We start from the raw sequence: 22,928 nt of genomic DNA, 5'->3' as shown, positions 1-22,928 counted from the left end.
GCGATCCTTCACCAGAGTAAAGGACTAAGATACAGTTCATATAAGGAAATCATTTTGTTGAGATGAATGAATTTGACCCTAATCGATGTATGTCACAAAACTAAGAACACTTTTATCTAATTTAGTAAATTTTTCACACTAGCGGACTACATACACAATAAGTGCTTTTTATTCATAAACAGCAAAACATATGCAAATCCCATCAAATGAACAGTGACATTCTGTACTGTCACCCTCTCGCAACTAAAATGCTATTGTACCAAGCCCCAAAAATAAAACAAAGAACAGAGTCAACCAACAGTGAGATGTACACATATAAACAGGACTCCACAACATGGAAACATCACTCCAGCTCTGACAGCCAAAACGGGCCTCTCAGAAGGTGCAAGGACTGGTTTAATTTCACTTGACAATGAAACTTAAATCTTGATTAAGATGACTAGGCAGATTGAAAACATACATTTGGATAGCGTTACAGTCCATCCAGCAGCGCCTCAGAATCCTTGCTCGGATAATAGCTTGTTTGTTAGCAACCCATACAGCTTTGGCACTTGATGAGTAAAGAAAATGCTAATAACTATCCCGTTTCTGATCGGGAGGGCATATCCTCCATAGTATGTTACTACACACTGTTACTGTTCAACATCCCCCTCCAAACATACACATAATCCACCTGTAAGAGCTTCTTAATGTGGTGTCGGGATCCCCTGTACAGGCTGCTCTGCTCCCGGGGGTTTTGGAGCAACACAAAGGGGACATTATTAGGAGGTGCCCCTGTTGGGCCTCTAGGAGCCCCTGGCTGGGCTGAAGGTGAGGATGGATGACTCGACCAGCTCCCAGGTGCCTGGCGGTTACCGCGTGGGGAACACCGCAAGGTGCGGAACGCCGCGTGCTGTGAAAGGGTGTGGGTCGGTCTTCCCAAATGCAACACGAGCCGACCTCATCCTTCGCCTATCACACTTCACCCCCAGGACTTCACGGCCTAGGAGTTACTCTGCCTCTGCAGTATTGCTTTAAACCGGAAAAAACGAACAACTCAACGGGTACAATAATATCTATGGACTCAACACAGCCGTTGATATTACCAAAGACGCTGTGCCATCTCCAAAGGCCTGAATGGGAGAGGGGAAGATGAGATTGGCTCTCCAGTGGGGTTGTGGAGGGTTTAGGCACAGCATTTATGAGAATAAACCAGATTTCCTGAACTGAAAGCATTCCAAGGCCCTGGTGGTCTCTGCTTGCCAAGAGGCAAGACGACACATGCTGGAGATGTCTGCCAGGTATCAGTGAAAAAAAAAGATCCCTCATTTCCTGCCTCTTTTGCTCTCTCCCTCTTTCTTTCTCTCTCTCTCTCTCTCTCTCTCACCCTCCCTCCCTCTCTCGCTCGCTCGCTCACTCACCCAAACACCGGAGCAGCCAGCTGATTTGGAATGTGTGTATTGGTTCAATGCTGTTTAGTCTTTTGTATTATCTGCGCCTGCCCTGCTAATCCCAATGAGGTGAGCACAGTGTCGACTGCTATTCAAGTTGAAAGGACGCATGGCATGACTAGGACAACGTCTAAAACACGATTAAGACATGAAGAGAGACAAAAAGCAAAAACAAAACCTTTTGATGATTTACAACAAACAGTATAGTAAGAAACACGTTTTTTTATTTTATTTGTATGGCTTAATCAGGTTTGTTTAAAAAAAAAAAAAAAATCGGCATTTAAGCAGCGCTGAAAATACACCGTTTGGCTCGGGTTCTTCCTGTTGTTGGAGGGGACATCTGAGCGGTGGTATTCTAAGATGTGATTGTGTGTAACCTGACACTAATACAGCCCTTGAAGTATGAAACCTGGCAGGGGATCCTCAACCCCCCCACCCCACCCCACCCCCCACCCCCACCACACACCCGGCTAAACCCATGCCGGAGCTCATCCGTGCCTTGCCTGGGATCCCGTTACCTGGTCACAGACAGAACGCTTCTTGGGAATGAAATCCACCATTTGTTCTTGGTTCACCAGCGTAGTTTTGATCATCCGCAAAGCCAGACCGTCTTGGTTCCTCTAAGAACAACGGCGCAAAACGACTAAGAGGCCAGTGTCTTAACCCGTAACTGATTCAGATGGGCAAAATGTGGTAAAAAGATGCATTGTTTACTAGTAAAACAGATAAACCCATATATGCCAATACCTGGAGATAACATTGACAGCCAAGCTTCATACAGAGGGTGGTGTTGCTCAGCACAGGATCTATCGGGAAAGGTACGAGCAGGAGTGCAGAGACTGAACTCTAATCCTTAAAGACAGCTCAAATAGAAATCCCATCATGCTTTGCTCCCTTTGGGAGATGGAGAGAAAGAGAGAGGTAGGAACAAGAAAGGAACGGAGAGAAAAGAGTACAGAGATGATGGCCAACACACAAATAAAAGATGGCCTGTTTTGACTGCCAAGCTATAACCATGCTCTTTTAGTGAATATTAATTTCCTGCAGGCTGGGCCCAGGTAGCTCTCTGATGGATGAGGGGCAGTGCCAACACAGGCGGAATGCATATCACAGACATGGACAGTGTCTACAAGGTAGATGGTTGACAGTTTCCCGTAGTGAGCCAAAGAGCCAAAGCAGACATATTTATAAAATGTGAGAATGTTTATGTCTGGCCAAAGGTCAATAAGGAGAAGTTGAAGGCAAATTTATATAACAAAATGACCTTGTATCAAAGACTAAATGTACTGCTGTAATCAGAAACAATGGAACTTTAAAGCAACATCTATGACGTATGTCTGGGAATGCCATCTGGTTGAATGCCGATTAACCGTGTTAGCTCTACAAAAGCAAAACAATGACTTGAGGAGGACACTATACAGTTCACAGATACACCCAAGTCTACACACTTCATAAAAGGTCAAGCAAACATTATGGCTTCTGATAGTCTCAGGAAGTGTGTGTCCCGAAGCTATAACTAAAGGCTGGTAGACTAGCATTTCAGATATTTACAAACAGAGCCACAAATTACAGTCTGGGGGTAATTAGATAGCGACGTTAGACTTTGGCTTGAAAAATACTGACAGATGTTTAGTGGCCTGATATTCTCCATTTGTGTGTTTGTTTGCATACACATGATAACCTGCAGTCCACTTCCTCTGGAGCATCTGCAAAACACCAAGAATGACTGATGTTGTGAAACGGTGGTCAGGTTTCAATCTCCATCAAACTTTGGCTTTTATTTGGATTTAACAAAACTCCCCTTCCTCCCAAAAGGGACAAGGAGGTATGCCTTTTGGTTCCACGTTTTTATTCCTCTAGTTTTTTCCCCCGCCCTGCGGCCATTAACAAAGTTCCGAGAAGAAGAGGTCAGGGGGGTCAGATTCTGTAGCTTTGCAGTCTTGTGCGGAAAATTAAATATTGCTGCAGGGAGGTAGTTTGGTCCATTCTGGAGGCTTAAACACTGCTCTTTGGGAAGCAATTATTAGGCCACAGATTAAAGCGCTGAAAAGGACCATTGACTCTGTCAGGATAAGCAGGAGAGGCACAGCAATTACCAATGGTGACAGGTAGACTGCGTACAGTTACAATGTTCAGAGATAACAAACTTGTCCGAGGGCAGATTATGAACTGGGATTCCGACCTCTGAAGATACCTTTGCAATCTCCCGAACTATGCTGCATTTGGGCCTTTCCTACATGAACTCAGAGGCCTTAGCCCACACCCCTGTCATTATATCATAAACGGACCTGTCAAGAAGAACCTTAGAGCCCACGGAGCAAGCAGAACATGGACATTCTTAGAATGAAATATGTGCAACTAAAAGCCTGCAAGTCCGGGCATTATTGCTTGCGGCTGAAGAGTGCCCGATCTGGCACCATCTCCTGTTCACAGAAGGAATGACATGAGCCCTATGTTAAATGGAAGGAGGGGGATTATTAAAAGAAAGCATGCCAGACCACACATCTGTTAGTTTTTTTCACAGATCAGATAAGAGCCCAGTAGGTAACTTCTGGTTACAAACAAACTCCTTCTGGCAGTAATTACATACGGTGCAACATTCCCGCCATGGAGGGAGCTCAATGCATATCAGGGTAAACAAATTGGCGATTCAGTAGAAAAACAAACCAACATTTTGCTTTGTGAAGGGAAAAGTGGCCTGTGGACATGCCATGAATGGAGAGGCATACAGCTACCATGAGGTTAATGCCCACAATGCAAATGGAGTGATATTCACACCCAAACATGATGGTTGGGAGTGTGGAGGGAGGGAGAGAGAGAGGGAAAGAGAGAGAGAGGGAGAGAGGGAGAGAGAGAGAGAGAGAGAAAGAGAGGGAGAGAGGGAGAGAGAGAAAGAGAGGGAGAGAGGGAGAGAGAGGACTTAATATCTCCATTGTAATAGCACATTTGAATTGTGGGCTAAAATGAAGTCTGTGATGTTACTTGGGGAATGTGGTTAGGGGGCTTAGGTAACACAGAAAAGTTAGTTTAGGAAAGAATCACAAATGTGTGTGTGTTGGGGGCAGAGTTGTAGATGGACAGCTGCTACATAAACAGTGACAACAGGTTAGGGGGCTCTCTCCCAAAGCACGCTGGGTAAATATCCTAGTGCCACTCATCAATCCTCACAAAAGACTCAAACTGGGTCAAAGGTGGGCAAGATGATTGGTGCAATACAAAGTGGTATGTACACGGGTGGGATGTTTTTTTTTTTTATTGGTATGGGGGACGGTCAGACAAAGGGAAGCGGGTGATGTAACTATTTCAATTCTTTCCCAGAACGAAAGTAATATCGGTCTAAAGTTAACGTGTTGCATAAACCTCAATGCGGTATTTGTCATAATCATAGACCGCTTGCATGTTTACACTGGAAAAACGAACGGCGCTTCATTCGGACACTGGAGCCACTTCTAAAAGCCGGCTAGAGGAAGACGAGCAGAGGTTGGACACTCGACCGGTAACGGCTGAGACAAACAGACCCACCGGCACCGTGGTGTAAACGCCGGCAGTCTCCTTGTCTTACCACCATCCACCCTCTCCTCCTCCTCCAACGCTGTCCGTCAAACAGACCAGGTCCCAGAAGTCCCTGTGCTCCATCAATCTGCCGACACAGTGTCCCACTGACACCCAAACATGCCATTAATCTTCATTTGTCTCATCAGATTCCGCCATTCTCATTGAAATGGCCTCAATCTCCTGTTGACGGATTGGCAAAGCCGCCAAATGGAGTGGCATTTATTTAAGGGACCCGCCTCCCGTGTGCGGGCATTCTACTTCCGCAACCCCCCCACCACCCCCCCAGCCTCCAAAGTATGAAGAATTACGAGGCGTGTTTCCCACTGCGGTTGATGTGTGTTTTTCGCATTCAAATAGCGGCACCCCCACAAACACCACAGCCCCCTCAGTAGGGGTCCAGGCTAATCTGATTTCTCAGCTGCCTGGGACCCCAGCTTCCTGACATTAGCGACAGGGTTTGCCCGGTCGGCCTGCCAGGGATGCATGGGGGGTTTCCCATGGCCCCTCCCAGGGGCCTCGACCCCCAACTGCCAGTAGAGCTTTGAGTGACAGGCCAAGCAGCAGTTCAGGGCAGGAGGAAGGAAGTGGTTTTTAGCTGCTAGGTAGGTGAGGGACGTGTCAATTCCCTGTCAGTGGCCCTGGATGGGACCTCCGGCTGTTCGAGGGCCCATTGGGAATCCCTAAGTGTCCCTCTCACCACGGGGATTCGCGGCCACCTGTCACAAACTGGAGAGGTTGTCACGCGGCAGTAGAGGAGCGAAGCAGCGGGAGAGGAGTGAAGTTCCTCTTAAGCACTAGGATAAAGAATACCGAATTTTGGGGGGGACCAGCCTCTGCAATTTTAAAGAACGGCCCTTCAAGTGTTTCGACTGGTATGTTCTGTTGATGGCCAAGTATATTTTCCAAAATACCACGCCGTTACTGTCAAGCAAAACTTACCCAAAGCAAAGTTAGCATGTACTCTGGGCATTCAATATGAATGTTCTACGTACATTACTGAATTATTCCATAAATACAGTTCAGAGTGTCAGCAACAGATCCCATCAACATCACAGCAAACACAGCACAACACATTAATGCTAAAAACACATTTCGTTCTAAACACTGATAATGCTACTGATAAAATCATGCAAAAAGAAAAACCTGTCTCCTTCTGAACACTAATGCCTCTGATAATAAAAAAAACATGAATAACTCAGAAATCAGAAGGTTAGAGGTTAGAATAATTTTTCTGGGTATGTTCTTTTACATTCTAACCTTCTCACTTGATACAAATTTTCTCATGACTATCGGTAACCATGGTGAAATCTAAATCAATTCAGGTTTGCTCTGAAACATCTATTATTACTTCGGGGTAACAAAAAATAAGTGTAAATTAAGGCTGCAATAAGCATTTCCTGGTTTTGGCAGTGTACACACTGCCCCACCATAAAGACAAACAAATGGCTCCTTAAAGAAATAGGTCCTTCTCAATACCTTAGCCCGCTTTCCAAAACATCATAAAATAAACAATGAAAAGAAAATATGATTGGTTTTTAATGTATTATTCACAGTTTTCAATTGTTTTAAAACACTACACCTCACGATCAGTTGGTACACTACCAAAATAAAACATAGTAACATCCACGTGCCCACCTCAAACGCTATATTTTCCAGCGGACTAGCTAAAAAAAACATGGCCACCTGATCCCCACATAGTGTCTTACCACCGTTTTGAACGTGTTCACACCTGGATCTGTACACCAAATCTTAAAATTCTACATCACAGGGAGAAGGGCGCAAGCTTTTGGACACTTCCCAACAATATAGTGGCAACATGTGGCCTATTGGCATGCAATTGCATGGGATGACCAGATAATAGACCAGTGTCTTTTACAATTCTGACCAGACTCACCATTCTACACTTAACTGATGTTTTTTTGTCCACATTTGGTAAATAAAAGGTTCATTCGATTTATTACTAGGACTTAAGGCAAATGCATACAATATATATATATATATATATATATTTTTTTTTTTTTTTTTACGTTAGCAAAGAATACTTGAGCCATTAGATAATTTGTGGTATAAACCTACAGAAATCTCTTTCTTGTATGCGAGAAAAAAAGAACAAACACGCCAGGTGCTTTAAATCCTAAATGCTAATTGGCTGATTGCCACTGCATGTGAGGCCGTATACGAGCGCTGGGTCCACACGCAGCCGTGGTTTGCTGGTCAAATACTTGTGCCGTATTGCATAAATACACACCGCTTTGCGTTTCTAGTTTTGACAAAGAAAACTACCGTCAAAGCACTAGTTCTGGTAAACTTCTGTCGGACATCTTTGATTTTCCCCTAGATTACCAAAAGATGGTGAATTGGTTTTCAGGAGGTTTTTTCATACAAGAACATTACCACAACTAACAGAAAACCTGGACACTCAAGCATAAGGGAACATCAATGGTAACATTTTAGAAACGTTTTCTCGGTTAAATCCATATATATCCTGTGTATCTCCAGGCGTGTTTGGACAGGACCCAGGCTCTGGCTTCAATCAACACTCGGGAAGATTCATCAGGATTTAGAAGGAGAACATGGAGGAGAAAGGGAGAACGGGGCAGAGGGGAGGGATAGGGGAGTGAGTGAGTGAGAGAGAGATGGAGAGAGAGAAAGCGTGTAAGGGAAACGGACATCGAGTGAGAGAATTCCAGTCGGCCCATTAACAGCCTTCTCAGACCACAGTAAAATCCCAACCTACCTGAAGAGTGCCATACCCAAGCATGAGACATCAGAAGCCAACAAACTGCATGCTATTAAGAAATGTTACGGATGGAAGAAAAAGAAAACGTACAACAGAGGCCCCTGTGCCAGGGTTCGATGGCGTTGAGGAAACCGAATGTAAAGGTAGGACTTAGTACATACACAGTGTGGTACAGCCTTATAATGCAGAGTGAGGAGGCACGAAAAAACAAGGGGCAAACATACGGCTGATAGCACCTCATCAGTAACGCCCGTCTCATTTTTGAAACGCTAGTGGGGTGTGATGCTGACAGATGATTACCATCTCATACAACAGGTGGACAAATGAACAGAAACACCACGCGGACGGGACCTGCTGCTTTGAAGTAACTAAATCGCAGCCCACAGAGGTCACCAGAGGTCGATTGCCAATTAGCAGTGCACAAAGTATCTCTTACTGTCCATCGGCCACGCCCTCTGCACTGTTAACCCCAGGGCCAATGAGGCATCTCCGATTCTCAACTGAATGAGGGGGGAGAGAAAGGAGAGGGGGGGAGAGAAAGGAGAGGAACTGCTGCCGTTACCTTATCTATCATGTCGGGCCGGTTGGTGGCGGCCAGCACGGTGACATCCCTTAACTGCTCAATGCCGTCCATCTCTGTCAGGAGCTGGGCCAGGACCCGATCCCCGACACCACCAGACCCCGACGAGCTGAGGGGAGGTATCAAACGTACAATCTGTTTAACCAAAAATCTCTCTGTTCCCAGCTCCCTAAACTAACAGGTAGAGAGGTGTTGATTTTCCATAGCAAAGCCATGTGTCTTTCCCTCCTTTGCCCCAGGCAGACACAGACAGACAGACAGACAGACAGATAGACAAATAGCCAGACAGAGAAACAGCCAGACAGAGAATCAGCCAGACAGAGAATCACCCAGACAGAGAATCAGCCAGACAGAGAATCAGCCAGACAGACAAACAGCCAGACAGAGACAGTGCCAGTGGAAGCGGCACACATCATCCATACAGACCAGGCTACAGAGGAATATATTAGTCACTGTCACGGAGCTCAGGCCCGGGGGGGAACAGAGAAACAAACCATGACAAAGAGTCAAATCTGCCTCTCATCTAAGACTCTCTCTTGCTGCCTTACTTTCTCTATAGACAGAAGGACTCCCTAACGTTGTCTTTCCCTCGTCTGTCTCTCATTCTTTCATTCCATTTTCTCAATATCTGTCACACTACAGTGCTGTCCGTAAGTATCTGGACGATTCGTTTTGTGGTCTCTCTCGCCCTCGGCCTATCCTATTATATGTTTTTTTAAATGCAGTGAAAAATAAGACCAATAAATACATTTTATGGATCACTGCTAAATGTGTAATAATTTGCAAGCAGCCTGGTGATATGAGATCCTGCGCATTAACCAATTCCTCAGCAGTCTTTCTGAAAGTGCACTACAAATTCAGGATGCAAAGAATTTCTTCAGACGCAGTGAAACTGAGACACACTGAGAACCGTTCCCGGTCCTGATCCGGCACGCAACATAGGTCACAGTTTCATCAAACGTCAGAAGTTACGTCCGCCGGTCCCGTTTGAGGTGTCTGGCGCTAAAACCTGCTTCAAGAGTTCCTCAGCGCTGTGAGCAGAAACAAAATGTCACCATACATGCAGTAAAATGGCCAAGTGTCTTGATCCATTCTCAGCCACTGTCCAACTGCAGGGAAGGCCATGTTAGAACTATATCTGGAGGGGTCTGGTCTTCTGCTCTCACACCATTTACTTTCAGGGGGGATTTACTGGGGAGTACGCCTCATTTTTGGCTACCCCCATTTGCTGTGGTGTTCACAATGAAGCGTCTGTGTGCTCCGCGGCCTGTCTCCTCTCTCCGTCCTTTTTCTTTTCCTGAAGCCACAGATGTTCCCAGTGCCATCTCGCTGAAGAGCCCCCAGACAGACTGGTGTGTGTGTGTGTGTGTGTGTGTGTGTGTGCGTGCGTGCGTACGCGTAAGTGTCTGAGTGAACTGACTTCATGGGAGCCCGACAGAGCAGGCTTTATCAGTGTAATTCCTGTACAGACTATTGGACATTTGTGGTACAAGACAGTCAACTATTCAGAGTTGTTGAGGAAAATGAATGTAGTATTCAGTGTTTTGCACTAGCCTGGAGATCGGATGGGGACAAATTATCCCCCTTAAAAGGGACAGTTCACCCAAATTACAAAGATGTTTCTAATCAGTATTGACTTTTAACACTAATTATAAACATCTACTTACACGGTTTAGCACAAGGATTTTTCCACACGTTTTAGCCACAAGCAACATTTAATGTTGTAACGCTGAAGTAATTTGCCAGACGCTCTTATCAAAACCGACGTGTGGAACTGAATACATTTGTATGGTCCCCCCGTCGGGAATCAAACCCACAACCTCTGCGTGTTGCAAGGGCTATACAGGACCAGCCCTATCCCCGATTCAATAACGTTAACACACCAACAAAAGGACGAACGGACAAATACATCTCTGAGATTAGGGGGACAGCCATTCAGGGGAAGGAGAGTAAAAACAAGTCAGGATAAAAGAAAAAGGAAAACAGTAATAAAACAGGAAGACATTCAACCACTGTGTCAGGGTGATCAAGCGTACAGTGTTACAGTTACTATGCAGAAAGACACAGAACTTGAGGTTCTGAGACAAAAATATCTACCTCCCTCTTTCCCCGGCAAGAGCGTCGATCTCATCGAAGAACACTATAGAAGGAGCGACAGCTCTGGCCTTCCTAAACACCTGGTGGTGATATATGGAGAGGGGGCTTCAGTATTCTGTACTAAAAACGTGGTGATTTCAATCCTGAATGCCGATTGGCTGACAGCCGTGGCATATGAGAACCGTATACCACGGGTATGACATCACATTGCTTTTTACAGCGCCAACTGCATTGGCAACCAGTTCATAATCGCAATAAGGCATCTGGGGGTTTGTGGTGCAATGCCAATAAACCGTGGTAAAGGGCTGTGTCCAGGCACTCCAAGACACCTAGCAACAGCTCTTAGCCATGTTATATTGGCCATATACCACACCCTCCCCATGCCTTATTGGTTAATCACTTAAGCAGCCTCCAATTTTTACGTGTAACTACATTATACTGTATTACGTTAATTCAATTCAAACCATAACAACAGTATTCCATATTCACGGTCAATGACAGGTGACGCAGTACTCACCTCTCGGACAGCTCGTTCAGACTCCCCTACATATTTACTCAGTAATTCCGGGCCCTGGAAAAAAGACGGAGGTTGGTTCTACGATGCATGTACATTTTAGGACCAGTCATTTTCAGAAACAGGAAACCAATTGGACAATACCAGGACTCTATGTGCAACCACATAATAAAAAAAGATTTTCTGTGCAACTTAGAATAGTGTGGTTTAAAACATGCTTGTAAAACAAAGAAAGATCAGTTGTAGAGCTTCACCTAGATAAACAACAGGCTGTAAATATTCGTCAGTTTTAATTCAAAAACAACTAATAAACACCAAAAAACGCTGTTCACCAATCCAGGAGCATGCCCAAAAACCTGACCGGTGAACCTTATTGACAACTGGTGAAAGAAATCTTCAGAGTAGACGCTAAAGATAACATAGTGACAAAGGACGCAGGGGACAACTGAGGTTTGCCAGACGGCTGGGGCTGTAAGTGGGTGGCCTTCGGCCCCCATCCTCTTCCTCTCTCCCGGCTTACCTCCGAGGAAGATAAACATCCACTCAGCTCGTCAGGATGCCCTTCCTCCCCCCTTCAACACCTCTGGGGCTGATGGCGAGACAGCCCTTCAGCTGCAGTCCTTCCGTCTGCTCAGATCACAACAATGTTTTGGACACTGACTCATTAATCCCTTTGGTTCTGTCGCCCAGGCCTGGGTCCAAGGAGGAAGGATTCTGCGCATTCTGCGTCGGTATATTGTAATGCAGATTTGAACTAAAGCCGGGGTTTTCCACTCTAACCCTCCGACTGCTGGCTTTCGGTTCTACAAAGATAATTAATTGTGCCCACCAGGTGTTCCAAGTCTCAGTCAGTTCCTGATTACGTGGTTTTAGTTTTTTAAGAGGTGTACTAGGCTACTAAGTCCTTATTTGAATGAAGACATAAAAAGTGTTTTCAAATGTGTGTATGTGTGGGTGTGTGTGTGTGTGTGTGTGAGACAACATAATAGGGTTGTAATATGAACAACAACTGTAGTATTAAATGTCAACCAAAATAATGTAAAAGCATGTAAGTTTGTAAGTTTAAAAATGACACCCATTAGAGATATATCCCCTTGCATTTACGTGTCAGTCACTAAGCAGGTCTTCAACATATTCCATTCGTAGCAAATCCATTTTCCTTCAATAAAGTACTTAAAGTCAGCGCTTTCTTCACACTTGTACACAGGAGTCTGTAAAGGTACACAGCGTATCCTTCTAACGTAAAAGTCGGTTCATTGTAAACCACCGATAACACTCTAATCGGCCAAGCTGAGTGCTTCTGTCATGGCCCCAAAACAAGCGCCAATCAACGATTACTGAGCTGATCAATCAATCTCCATCAAGAGGTCAGGACAAAGCGGAGCGAAGGGAGGGAGGGAGGGAGGGAGAGGTGGAGGAAGGTGATGAATGAAAAGGACAAACCCTGGGTCAGAAGGGTCAAGTGAGGAGTCCTGTAGGGTAGTCTCTAAGGAAGCCAGAGTCGGACAGCCTTGGAATAATAGGGGAACTTTTGTTTCCTGACTGAGGTGGAGTTACAGTAACGGCTGCTGGTGTCCCTGCAATAAGACTTCCTGTAATACGCCCTGGGATTTCTTCACATTTCATTATGTGACTAAAATGTAGTTATTTTTTTTACTAAAATTGGGTTACTTTTGTGTATAATGTCATCATATCAATTCAAAGATACAACAAAAACAACGGGGGTTGGGTGAAAACTTATGAAACCCCTGTAGAAAACAGAGTAAATAACCGAAGGCGCAGTCCTTCAAGGAAACTGAAGCATTTACAAATGTATCCATTAAAGGCTCGGAATGACGGTCACCTTGACGGCGAGGAAGTTGAGTCCGCTCTCATTGGCCAGTGCCTTGGCGATCATGGTTTTGGAGCAGCCAGGGGGGCCATAGAGGAGCACCCCTTTGGGCGGCTGGATCCCCATGCGGGTGAAGGCCTCCGGGTGTCTGAGTGGCCACTCCACCGCCTGCTTCAGCTTCAGCTTCACCTGCTCCATGCCTCCCACATCCGACCATCTAACCTGCCAGGGGGACAGTCAGCAGAGGACAGTCGGCGTGGAAAAACAGTTACACACGAGATGGCAGTTTTACCAGAGTGCAATACCTCATGTTAAACTCATGTTCGGGCAAAACGCTACGCCAAACCAACAGAGAGTAGTTGGTTCACGGACAGGAGTGTGACCAGAGTACCAACACAAGGACACTCCAGAGGCAAAAAATGACCAAACCGTCCGACTAGTCACCGACACGGCCCATACTTTCTATCTCAGAGAGTAAGTTACACCAGAGCCCGTTTAGTTACAGCAGAGCAAGCGACAAGAGTTAATGCACCAGCTGGTATAACAGACGGGCAGTACAAAAACATGTCAGAATTAACGACAACACAGGTTTCTGACAGGTAAAGTATGAGGTCAGGGCAGAGGAGGTATCAGCAAATGCTGAACGGCGCGTAGGACAACAATCGGACTTGACAGATGACGACACACGAGTCTGGGGGAGCAAGAACAGACACGTTTCAGTTCCCTCGCTACTTCTCCATCGCTACCTCTGCTGAGCCTGGCCAAGCGGCATTCAAGTGAACCTGTGCTCCATTTTTTCCTCAGTCACTCAGGTTAGGGGCTGCGTGCAGGCCTAACCTAATTACACCACCGGCCTGTGCTTCTGGTTACGGCAGGCAAATCCGGCCAGACCGGGAGGAGTCTGGGGGATCACAGTGTGCATACCCATAAACTAATACTTTGTTGAAGCACCTTTTGATTTTATTACAGCACACATTCTTTTTGGGTAGGAGTCTATTGGCACAGTACATCTTGACATGGCAATATTTGCACACTTTTCTTAGCAAAAGCGCTCTGTCTCTGTCAGATATGTCTGATTGTGAGGACATCTCCTGTGCACAGCCCTCTTCAGATCACCCCACAGATGTTCAATTGGATTCAGGTCTGGGCTCTGGCTGGGCCATTCCAAAACGTTAATCTTCTTCTGGTGAAGCCATTCTTTTGTAGATTTGAATGTGTGCTTTGGTTCGTTGTCGTGCTGAAAGGTGAACATCATCTTCAGCTTTCTCACGTACGCCTGAAGGTATTGTGCCAGAATTGCCTGGTATTTGGAACTGTTCATAATTTCCTTCACCCTGACTGAGGCCCCAGTCACAGCTGAAGATAAACAGCCCCAAAGCATGATGCTGCCACCACCATGCTTCACTGTGGGTATGGTGTTCTTCGGGTGATGTGCAGTGTTGTTTTTGTGCCAAAAATACCTTTTGGAATTATGGCCAAAAAGTTCAACCTTGGTTTCATCATAACACATTTTCCCACGTGCTATTGGGGGACTAGATGTTTGCTTTTGCAAACTTCAGCCGGGCTTGGATGTTTTCTTTGTTAGAAAAGGCTTCCGTCTTGCCACCCTACCCCATAGCCCATTCATATGAAGAATACGGGAGATTGTTGTCACATGTAGCACATAGCCAGTACTTGCCAGAAATTCCTGCAGTTCCTTTAATGTTGCTGTAGGCCTCTTGGAACCCTCCCTGACCACTTTTCTTCATCAATTTTGGAGGGAGGTCCAGTTCTTGGTAATGTCTTGGTTGTGCCATATTTTCTCCACTTGATGATGACTGTCTTCATTGTGTTCCATGGTATATCTAATGCTTTGGAAATTATTTTGTACCCTTCTCCTGACGGATGTCTTTCAACAATGAGATTCCTCTGATGCTTTGGAAGCTCTCTGTGGACCATGGCTTTTGCTCTGAGATGCAACTAAGAAAATGTCAGGAAAATCAGCTGAAGAGCTGAACTTTATTTGTGATTAGTCACTTTAAATGATGGCGGGTGTATAATGACTTCTATTTAACATGAGTTTGAATGTGATTGGTTAATTCTGAACACAGCCACATCCCAGGTATAAGAGGGTGTGCACCCTTAAGCAACCAGGTTATTGTCAGGTTTATATTCTTCATTTTTCCCCCTCGAAGAATTCAGTTTGTTTTTCCAATTGATTTGTTCACATTACAGGTCACATTAAAAGCGGAAATAGTTCTGGCATGATTTAACTTTGTCTCATTCTTTTACATCACAAAAACCTGGCATTTTAACAGGGGTGTGTAGACTTTTTATATCCACTGTATACATATATGAGATATGTGTGTATATATATATACACACACACACACACACACACACACACACACACACACACACACACACACACACACACACACACACACACACACACACACACACACACACACACACACACACACACACACACACACACACACACACACACACACACACACACACACACACACACACACACACACACATATATATCAGTGTCCACCCCCTCCCCACCGCAGGAGATTGGTGGCAGGTTCTAGAACCTTCTAGGGGCAGCCAAGAGGGCCCGAGGGCGGGAAACCCTGTAGGCCGCCTGAGCTCATACTGTCCAAACCGCCACCAGGAAACAACTCCAGATATCACAAAGCCTCCCTATCACAGCCACTGTTTTCCTGTTCATTATTAATCCCTCACACTTGTTTTACCTTGAATTAAACGCCCCCCAAAGAGACATAACCACATGCTCTGTCCGTTCCCTGCCCCCCCCGCCCCACGTTACCGTATACATTCAAATTGGCCTTTATTGGCAAAAATGGAAGGCTATCACTACTTTGAAATTAAACACAAATAACAGAAGTCATATATTTATTTATTTTTAAGTTCAAAAGCTAGCATGTACGGTTTTACACAGAAAAAGAAAACGATGAACAAATCAAACATGAACATTGTGGACACCTTTGTGAGAGCATTTTCAGATGCATGGTTGATGGTCTCTACGTTTATGCCACTAAAAACCAGTAGCTGGTCGAAGAGATCTGTCAACCCTCGTTAAGTATGGGAAATAAATATCTCTTGTTGAGTCATATTTAAAGCAGTTGAGTAGAAAGTGTTGTTCATTTTAAACTTCTGCTGAGCCACAGTGTTAACAAAGTCATCCTCCTTTGACCATCCATGTGGATTTCTGTCTCAACAGCCAGGCTAAGATCAGCCTGAAGATTGCTATACTTAGCTTTTGTATTATTTGATCTTTACAAGGTGTTGCGCAAACTTTATATCTGTATTCCAGAATTAAGTTTTTGATCAAGTTTCACTTCATTTTTGCCAGTAATTACAGTATGTATTATGGTAAGCAATATTCATTTTGTTGAGTTTTGTTATTGATGGTCTAGTGGTTGGATTTAGCTGATCACTTTCTCTGAGTTAACACATCCCAGGCTACCGGCGCCACGCGCCAGGATCAGAGTACCTAATGGAAAACTGGCATCCAGCCACATTCTGCAAATACCACACCCCGAAAAAGGTATGGAGTGAGAAAGTGAAAAAGTGAGAGGGCGATGGAGACAGAGATGGAGAGACGGAGAATGAGTGCAAAATGGAAAAAAACTGACAGAGATGGAAAGATGGAGGAAGAGTTCAGTGGAAAGATGCAAGAAGAGACTGCAATGAAAAGAGAAAGGAGGGTGGAGGCGATGGTGTGTCAGGACCGTGACAGAGACAGGAAACGAGTACACGGAACTAAAGCTACAACAGAGAAAGAGGACAGAGAAAATAAGATAGGTATCTAAAGATAAAGGAAGAGAGAAACACTGAAAGAATAAGAAAGAAAAACAGAGAAAGGAGTAGGCCTGTGTCTGCCGGTGTCTATGGTGTGTAAATCATCAGGCTGCCCTACCCTACGAGGCAAGCAGCAGATGTGCACAGTATGGATTTATAAACCTCCCACCCCCCCCTTCCCTCCAATTTTCTTTTTTTTACTGCACGTTTTCTGTTGAACAAAATGAAAAAGGTGTGATTGATAGGGAAATTCGCAAGGTGAAAATTATTCGCAAGATGATTTTGTCAGAAACTTGGTCGGATGTGGAAAAAACGGGTGTAATTTAAGTCACACCGAGGGGTGTCAAATTTCCTTTCCTTGACTGCCCCCCCCCCCTTCACCTCCAAGCACCAGTTATTATATTTTACTGTTGTTTTCTGAACTTTACAAGGGGCCTTTGATGGGGTTGTCAGGGAGGTGGAAGAGAATAATGACAACAACTTGGAAGGGAGAGGAAGTTGAAAAACGGGAACAACGGAACAGTCTCGGCTGCCAGATGAAAATATTAATGGTTCGGTCGGTCTGAGAGCGAGGCGTGCTCTGCTCTTGCTCTCGCCCGGACAGGCTCCACTGGAAGTTTCTTATATAAATGGATTAGAAACAAATGTTTGCACTCATGTGGATATAATCAAGTCGGAGCGCTGCGGCCAGCCCTTTAGCTGCAGTGTGCTGGGGGAAAGAAAAAAAACCAAACCCCTCTTCTGTTTCCAGGAACTGGCCACAGAACTGAACGGCTCAGGGTGAGCTAAGTGCAAAAGGGAGCTTTAGGAGGAAGGAGGAGAAGGATCGTTTTTTGTGTTTCTTTTTCTCCCCCTCTCGCTCTCTGGCAGGCACCGACGTCTACACAACCTGTTTTCAATTAGCGCTGGAGATGATGTTAGTCTCTTCCTGTTCGTTATTTCTTGCACATGCGAACTTCAAAACATCCTAGTCTCAACACTGTCCTCCTACCTCTTTCCTCTTCCCTCCGCCCTATCATCTCCACAGAGTGAGTGATTCATCTCCGCTTCAGGGGAGGCGGGGCAGTGTGGCCTGGTGGTCACATCCAACCCGACACATCCGCGGTTTCAACCCCCCCCCCCTGAAAACCTCATGTCAAAAAAGTAATGGGGTCCTACAGAATCCCCTATAATGCACAAATGATTTAATGACTTGATTACTCACTCAACTATTTGCATGTCATTTTCAGTATAGACACACTGTGGTCAGGCACAGATTAGCAGACATCATGGAGCAGTAAAAACTGTCCACTGCGCCTATACAACATAGTCCAGATATACATAGTTAATACTTCTGAACCTAACACAGTAATTTCATTTCTTGAAGTCTTTAAGATTTTATTTTATTGTAATATAACAACCAAATATATGTTTTCATCAAGCAGTTGTTAGCCGGGATGCTAACGCTTTGCAGTAGCAAAAGCTAGCCAAACAAATCCCACGTGTTTTGCAACCAATTTGCATGAATCACCCTTTTGAGGCAATGTTTCAAAACAAAGAAAGGGATCAACACACTGACCGGTAGTGCATTAAGTACTTAAGCAATTTACGCTCCAGAAAGAAAATATATCCTAGACCCAGAGAAAGCAGCTGGAAATTTAAGAACATTAGACAGGACACTTGCACAGTCTGCAGAGATATACTTTCACCTTTTGGGGTCACTCATTATTTGCCAGCCTTTTGCCAACCTTCAAAACAATAATCAGTTTAGAAATTATTAAGGAAAAATCGGGGCCATAACTCGAACATACCTTGGGGACATCGATGGCAACTTCCCTCATGGCACTTGGTTTGACCTCTGACATGGCCCACAAGAGGTCCTGTAGTGTGACCGTCACAGTGCCCGTTAACTGCCGGTCTGACGGCTGTGAGCCACTGCCAAGAGCACGCCTCAGCGCATGCATTCCTGTAGAAAGACAAGATTTAGGTCAACCTGTTAATCAATGATCCAAGGTCTTGAAATACGTAGGTTCCATTCATCACTTCCTGTCTACAATTTGGTGAAGGGTTGAGAACGCTACAAGGGGTTAACAGAAGGTGGATTAGTGAACTGTGAAATAAATGTGGTATTGCACAATTGAGAGTCCTGGGAAATGCTATGCTTATACAGTTATCAATGGCCTGTGAGATTGTGTTTATAGTTACTAAGAGAAAAGATGCCCCAGCCGCTTTAAAATGTCTACTAGACTCTTACATTGACTGGACATTCAGTTGGCCCAATCAAACTTTAAGGACCCCCAGAAGGACTTCGATAGGATTGAGAACTGGGCTTTGACACAGCCATTCAATAACCCTTTCATCTTTAGGAGCCATTCTTTTGTAGCTTTACTTGTGTGTTTTGTCCTGTTGTAAGATCCATGTTTTTTTTGTTTTTTTTTTTTTTTTACATATTGACAGCACATTTTCCTCAATAATTATCCACTACAATATTCATGGTAGAGTCAAGCAGCAAAGCAGCCCCACACCATAATCCGACCGCCTACATGCTTAACGATTATGAGGTTCTTCTGGTCATCTCTCCACCAACTTTGCACCAGAAATAGTAAACGTGACTTTAATGGTTGACAGGTGAAAGCCAAATGGTAAGGTAACGATGTCTTTGTTGGGAAAATCTATTTTATCTGTGTAAACTGGGAGCTTCCACAGCACAGGGGTTGAATACATATGCAAGTCACATTTTCTTTTCCCTTACAAATATTTGCAAGTGCTACATATGGCAATCATGCTATTGCTAACAGTCAAGCTTCCTCGTACAAAATCTAATTAGATCGCCTCATCTGTGTCAATTCAAGCTAGCTGTGGAATGAGCTTCCGTTACACTCGTAACTCTGTTACACCAACATAAAATCTATGCCACTTCAAATGAATGATTTTCAGTGATAGTGTTTTAAAACACTATCTCAAACTGAGCAATGTTATCATCTGTAAATCAGGGAAATGTGAGAATTGGTCAGTGGGTTGAATACTTTTGCAAGGCACTGTAGATACGACCTAAGGGGAAATTAAAACTGCCGTCAGGGTTCGTTCTCTCAGGGCAAGTCTTCAGAGAGACAACATTGTAAACATGACAACAGTAGCTCAAGAACGACTTTCCCTCTTTATATAATGGCAGGTCTTACGGTTATGGACACATAAGTCTTTGGCAGCCCCTCTAAAACTCCAAACACACCCTTACTACATAGTAGAATTTTTACCTCAGCTCACAGGCTCCTACACGTCGTGATGACAAATCCCTAATGAATGTCTAATCTCTAAATGAACACTAGTTCCCTTCGCTCTTTCAACAGAGAGCATTGGATACATAGAGCCAAGAAGAAAAGCCAGAGAGGAACTGTAATTGACGCTTTATGTTGAGATTAGAGGAACTGTAATTGGTGCTTTATGTTTGAGATTTACTCTCTCTTGACACGAGGCGACTCAGTCATCTCCAGAGTATAAAAAGGACACAAAGGAAAAGCCCCAAAATGAATGAACCTCTGCATCAATATCGTGGTGGGACGTTCGAGTTTCAGCTGGGCCTTTCAAAGTAGTGTCTCAATGGGATCACCCCAAGGCTGAAGAAGGCCCACGCACAGTCACCTGGGGCCGGGTTGATGACTGCTCAGCAACTGGTTCAAGCACTGCCAGTTTCCTCAGGGCAAGTCTTCATAGGAACGACATTGTGAACATGGGAACAACAGCATCAGAATGCAAAGCTGATTGGCCTTTCCAATGCCGGAGGCAAGGGTGCACACAGCAAAACACAACCTGGTAGACGAGGGGCGAGAACAAGGACCACGGCCTGACAATCACGTCGTCAACAGCAATATCACTTACAAGGGAGCGACAGAACAGGACAACAGCCTTGGAGTACCGTTGTGACGGAACACTGAACTGAATGTTGAAACCGAGAGGATGTTCCCGAGACGTCTTCTGAGAACGTCTTCAGTGAAAGCGGCGTCTTGGTCGTACCAGAACGGAAAAAGGGGGCTTCCTGCCGTGGTTTTTGACACGTGTCGTGGGGAGTGGGTCCTAGACAGCCTCTCAAAATTCGAGACGGGCTAAATGTTACACGCCAGGTCATGACGCCAAGTGAAACATTGTGGTAGGGCAAAGGGCAAAAGGAATCTGGAACGAGGCTGCTTGTGCACACGATCGAAGATACAAACATGAATGCGAAAACGCAAAATGAGTAAATCGGAATTCGCTGAAAACCACCTACCATAAAAAAAAAAAAAAAAAAAAACCTGCACTCAACTAGCCTCGGCATGCAACCAGGTATAAGGACTCACACAGATGGGTGTTTGATGAACAAATTATTCGGTTGCCGAAGGGGCATGAATACAAGTGAAGATAAACTATTTTCAACCTGAAGTCTACAAAAAGTATTTCCTCTCCGGAAAAGCCCTCTACTCCTCGCCACCCCTCCTCCCTCTCACCCGGTCAAAGCTTCAGTAAAGGTGGACGACTCCCATTACACAGCCCCAACTAAGTACAGAGCCTTCCTCCTCTTCTCCGAGCCGGGGCCAGGGACCCGGGGACTAGGGTTGGGGCTCGCAGCCAGGGCAGACAAGAGGGGATTTACGATCAGACAAGACTACATCCTGTTTATATTTTTTCCAGCATGCGAAAGTAGACTGAAAAAAAAGGGACGGAGGAAAAAATTAAAATAATGAATGTGGAGAGTGAGAGAGATAGAGAGACAGTGAGGCAGACACAGAGAGAAATAGTGACAGCACCTGTCAAGGTCAGTGTGTTCTGGCCTTGCTGGGTCCCATCTCCTCTCCCCAGAGTCCTCCCACATCAATCCAGTCTGGCATGGCCCTGCCCAATGACATCGCCGTCTCTTTTGTTTCTCAGTTAAAATCTCCAGGACCTAGCCGCACAAAAACATCTGCTACAGCCTTGGCCATGCACAGAGGTAGGAAGGGGGGGGGGGGGGGGGGGGGTACCACATGTGTTACAAGTGGGACTCTTGTAACATCCTCCCTTATGAAATAAAGAGAGGTGCAGAAATAGTCAGAGGGTAACGGACTTAAGGTCTTGGTTTATCCGGCCAAGCCGGGTTTGACTCTCCTGGGTCAACACCCTCAATCCACACTATTCTTCACCAGAAGGGTTCCAGTGCATCGCAGAAAAACTTGAGGTTTTTGTTGTGCGTTATCCCATAGTGGTCGACAGTATGGAAACATTATTTCATACAAAACATTGGCAGTCACATAAGGTTAAAAACATGCCACAGAGGCTGTAGACTAACCTACAGAGCAAATTAACCTAAGGAAACCAACATATTGTCTGCAAATTGTCTGTATGAGCAACTGACGAGCATCCACAAAACCCTAGCAAAAGCTAAGTTTGCAAGTAGATTCATGAAACAGATTAATGTAGTATTCAGCTTGGAATCTGGACAGCCCAAAGGCAAAGGGAAATGTAATTCAACAATGTGACTTCAGCATTTTTGCTTAAGGGATTACATCCCCTGCCTAGGCTTGGCTCGATCCGAGCACACATTTGGATTAGTTATGAAAACATCCGATACACTGTTAGGAGGGGAGAATAAGCACCACAACAGGGTTTAATCTGAACCGTATGTGGACTGGTTCTTGACTGAATGAATAAAAATGACCAAAAAATCTGCAGGGAATGAAGAACTGGGGCCCCTCCACTTCCAAGAATGTGCATTCACAAAACATCACAGTGGACCCAAACTTGAATTATTTGGTATGGGACTTGAATAATTTTTTTACCACAGATGGTAAGGAAAACAAGGAGAGAGACATTGTGGGATAGAAAGATGAAGAAAGGATGTTCCAAATTATTCAGCCCCAAAATATGTCCTCCCAGACACCTGCTAGACCAGGTCCGTCTCACCCAGGCCCTCAGGATTCCAAAACAACAACCCCTTGGGTACAAACAACAGCAACCTGGATTGAGATTGCAAGCCAAGTCCACAGACCACAAGGTTAACGAATCTAGGACATTGGTGCTTTCCACGGCAACCACCACCATTCAGAAACAACCCTGGATTATATGTTTTCTACAGTCGCTCATGCAAGCACATTTTCCAAGTACTGTCCCCCACAACTCGACCCAGATCAAACACTCCCACCCCAGGGTACTTTTCAGCAGAGCTGTGTGGGTCCTGAGCAACGCTGTCCTGAAATGAATTGTGAAATACTTTTGGCATTAAACCATTATTTTTTTTATAAAAACAGGAACGTTTTCATTACTCCGATGGGCTTCCGGAACACTCTATGCACCTGTATTTACAATACCCAACATCTGTTCCAAAACTGTAACACTGCAATAATATGTGCTCTTAAACAGGCATACATGCACAGAGAGAGAGA

General features: G+C 44.9%; 1 protein-coding gene across 2 annotated transcripts in view; it reads right to left on the bottom strand.

Moving 5' to 3' along the window:
- spata5 (spermatogenesis associated 5) overlaps nucleotides 1–22,928 on the bottom strand; it is a 92,600-nt gene that overhangs the window by 51,320 nt on the left and 18,352 nt on the right. For both annotated transcript variants that reach the window (XM_020045953.3, XM_020045954.2), the window contains 5 exons: nucleotides 18,351–18,505; nucleotides 12,760–12,969; nucleotides 10,920–10,973; nucleotides 10,403–10,482; nucleotides 8,288–8,414 (listed from right to left, as the gene is read on the bottom strand). In XM_020045953.3, the coding sequence (XP_019901512.2) occupies nucleotides 8,288–8,414; nucleotides 10,403–10,482; nucleotides 10,920–10,973; nucleotides 12,760–12,969; nucleotides 18,351–18,505 (626 nt within the window). The remainder of the gene's footprint in view (nucleotides 1–8,287; nucleotides 8,415–10,402; nucleotides 10,483–10,919; nucleotides 10,974–12,759; nucleotides 12,970–18,350; nucleotides 18,506–22,928) is intronic.

Source organism: Esox lucius, chromosome 4 (assembly GCF_011004845.1).
Source record: "Esox lucius isolate fEsoLuc1 chromosome 4, fEsoLuc1.pri, whole genome shotgun sequence".
Classification (NCBI taxonomy): domain Eukaryota; kingdom Metazoa; phylum Chordata; class Actinopteri; order Esociformes; family Esocidae; genus Esox; species Esox lucius.
This window is presented reverse-complemented; position numbering and strand designations above follow the sequence as displayed.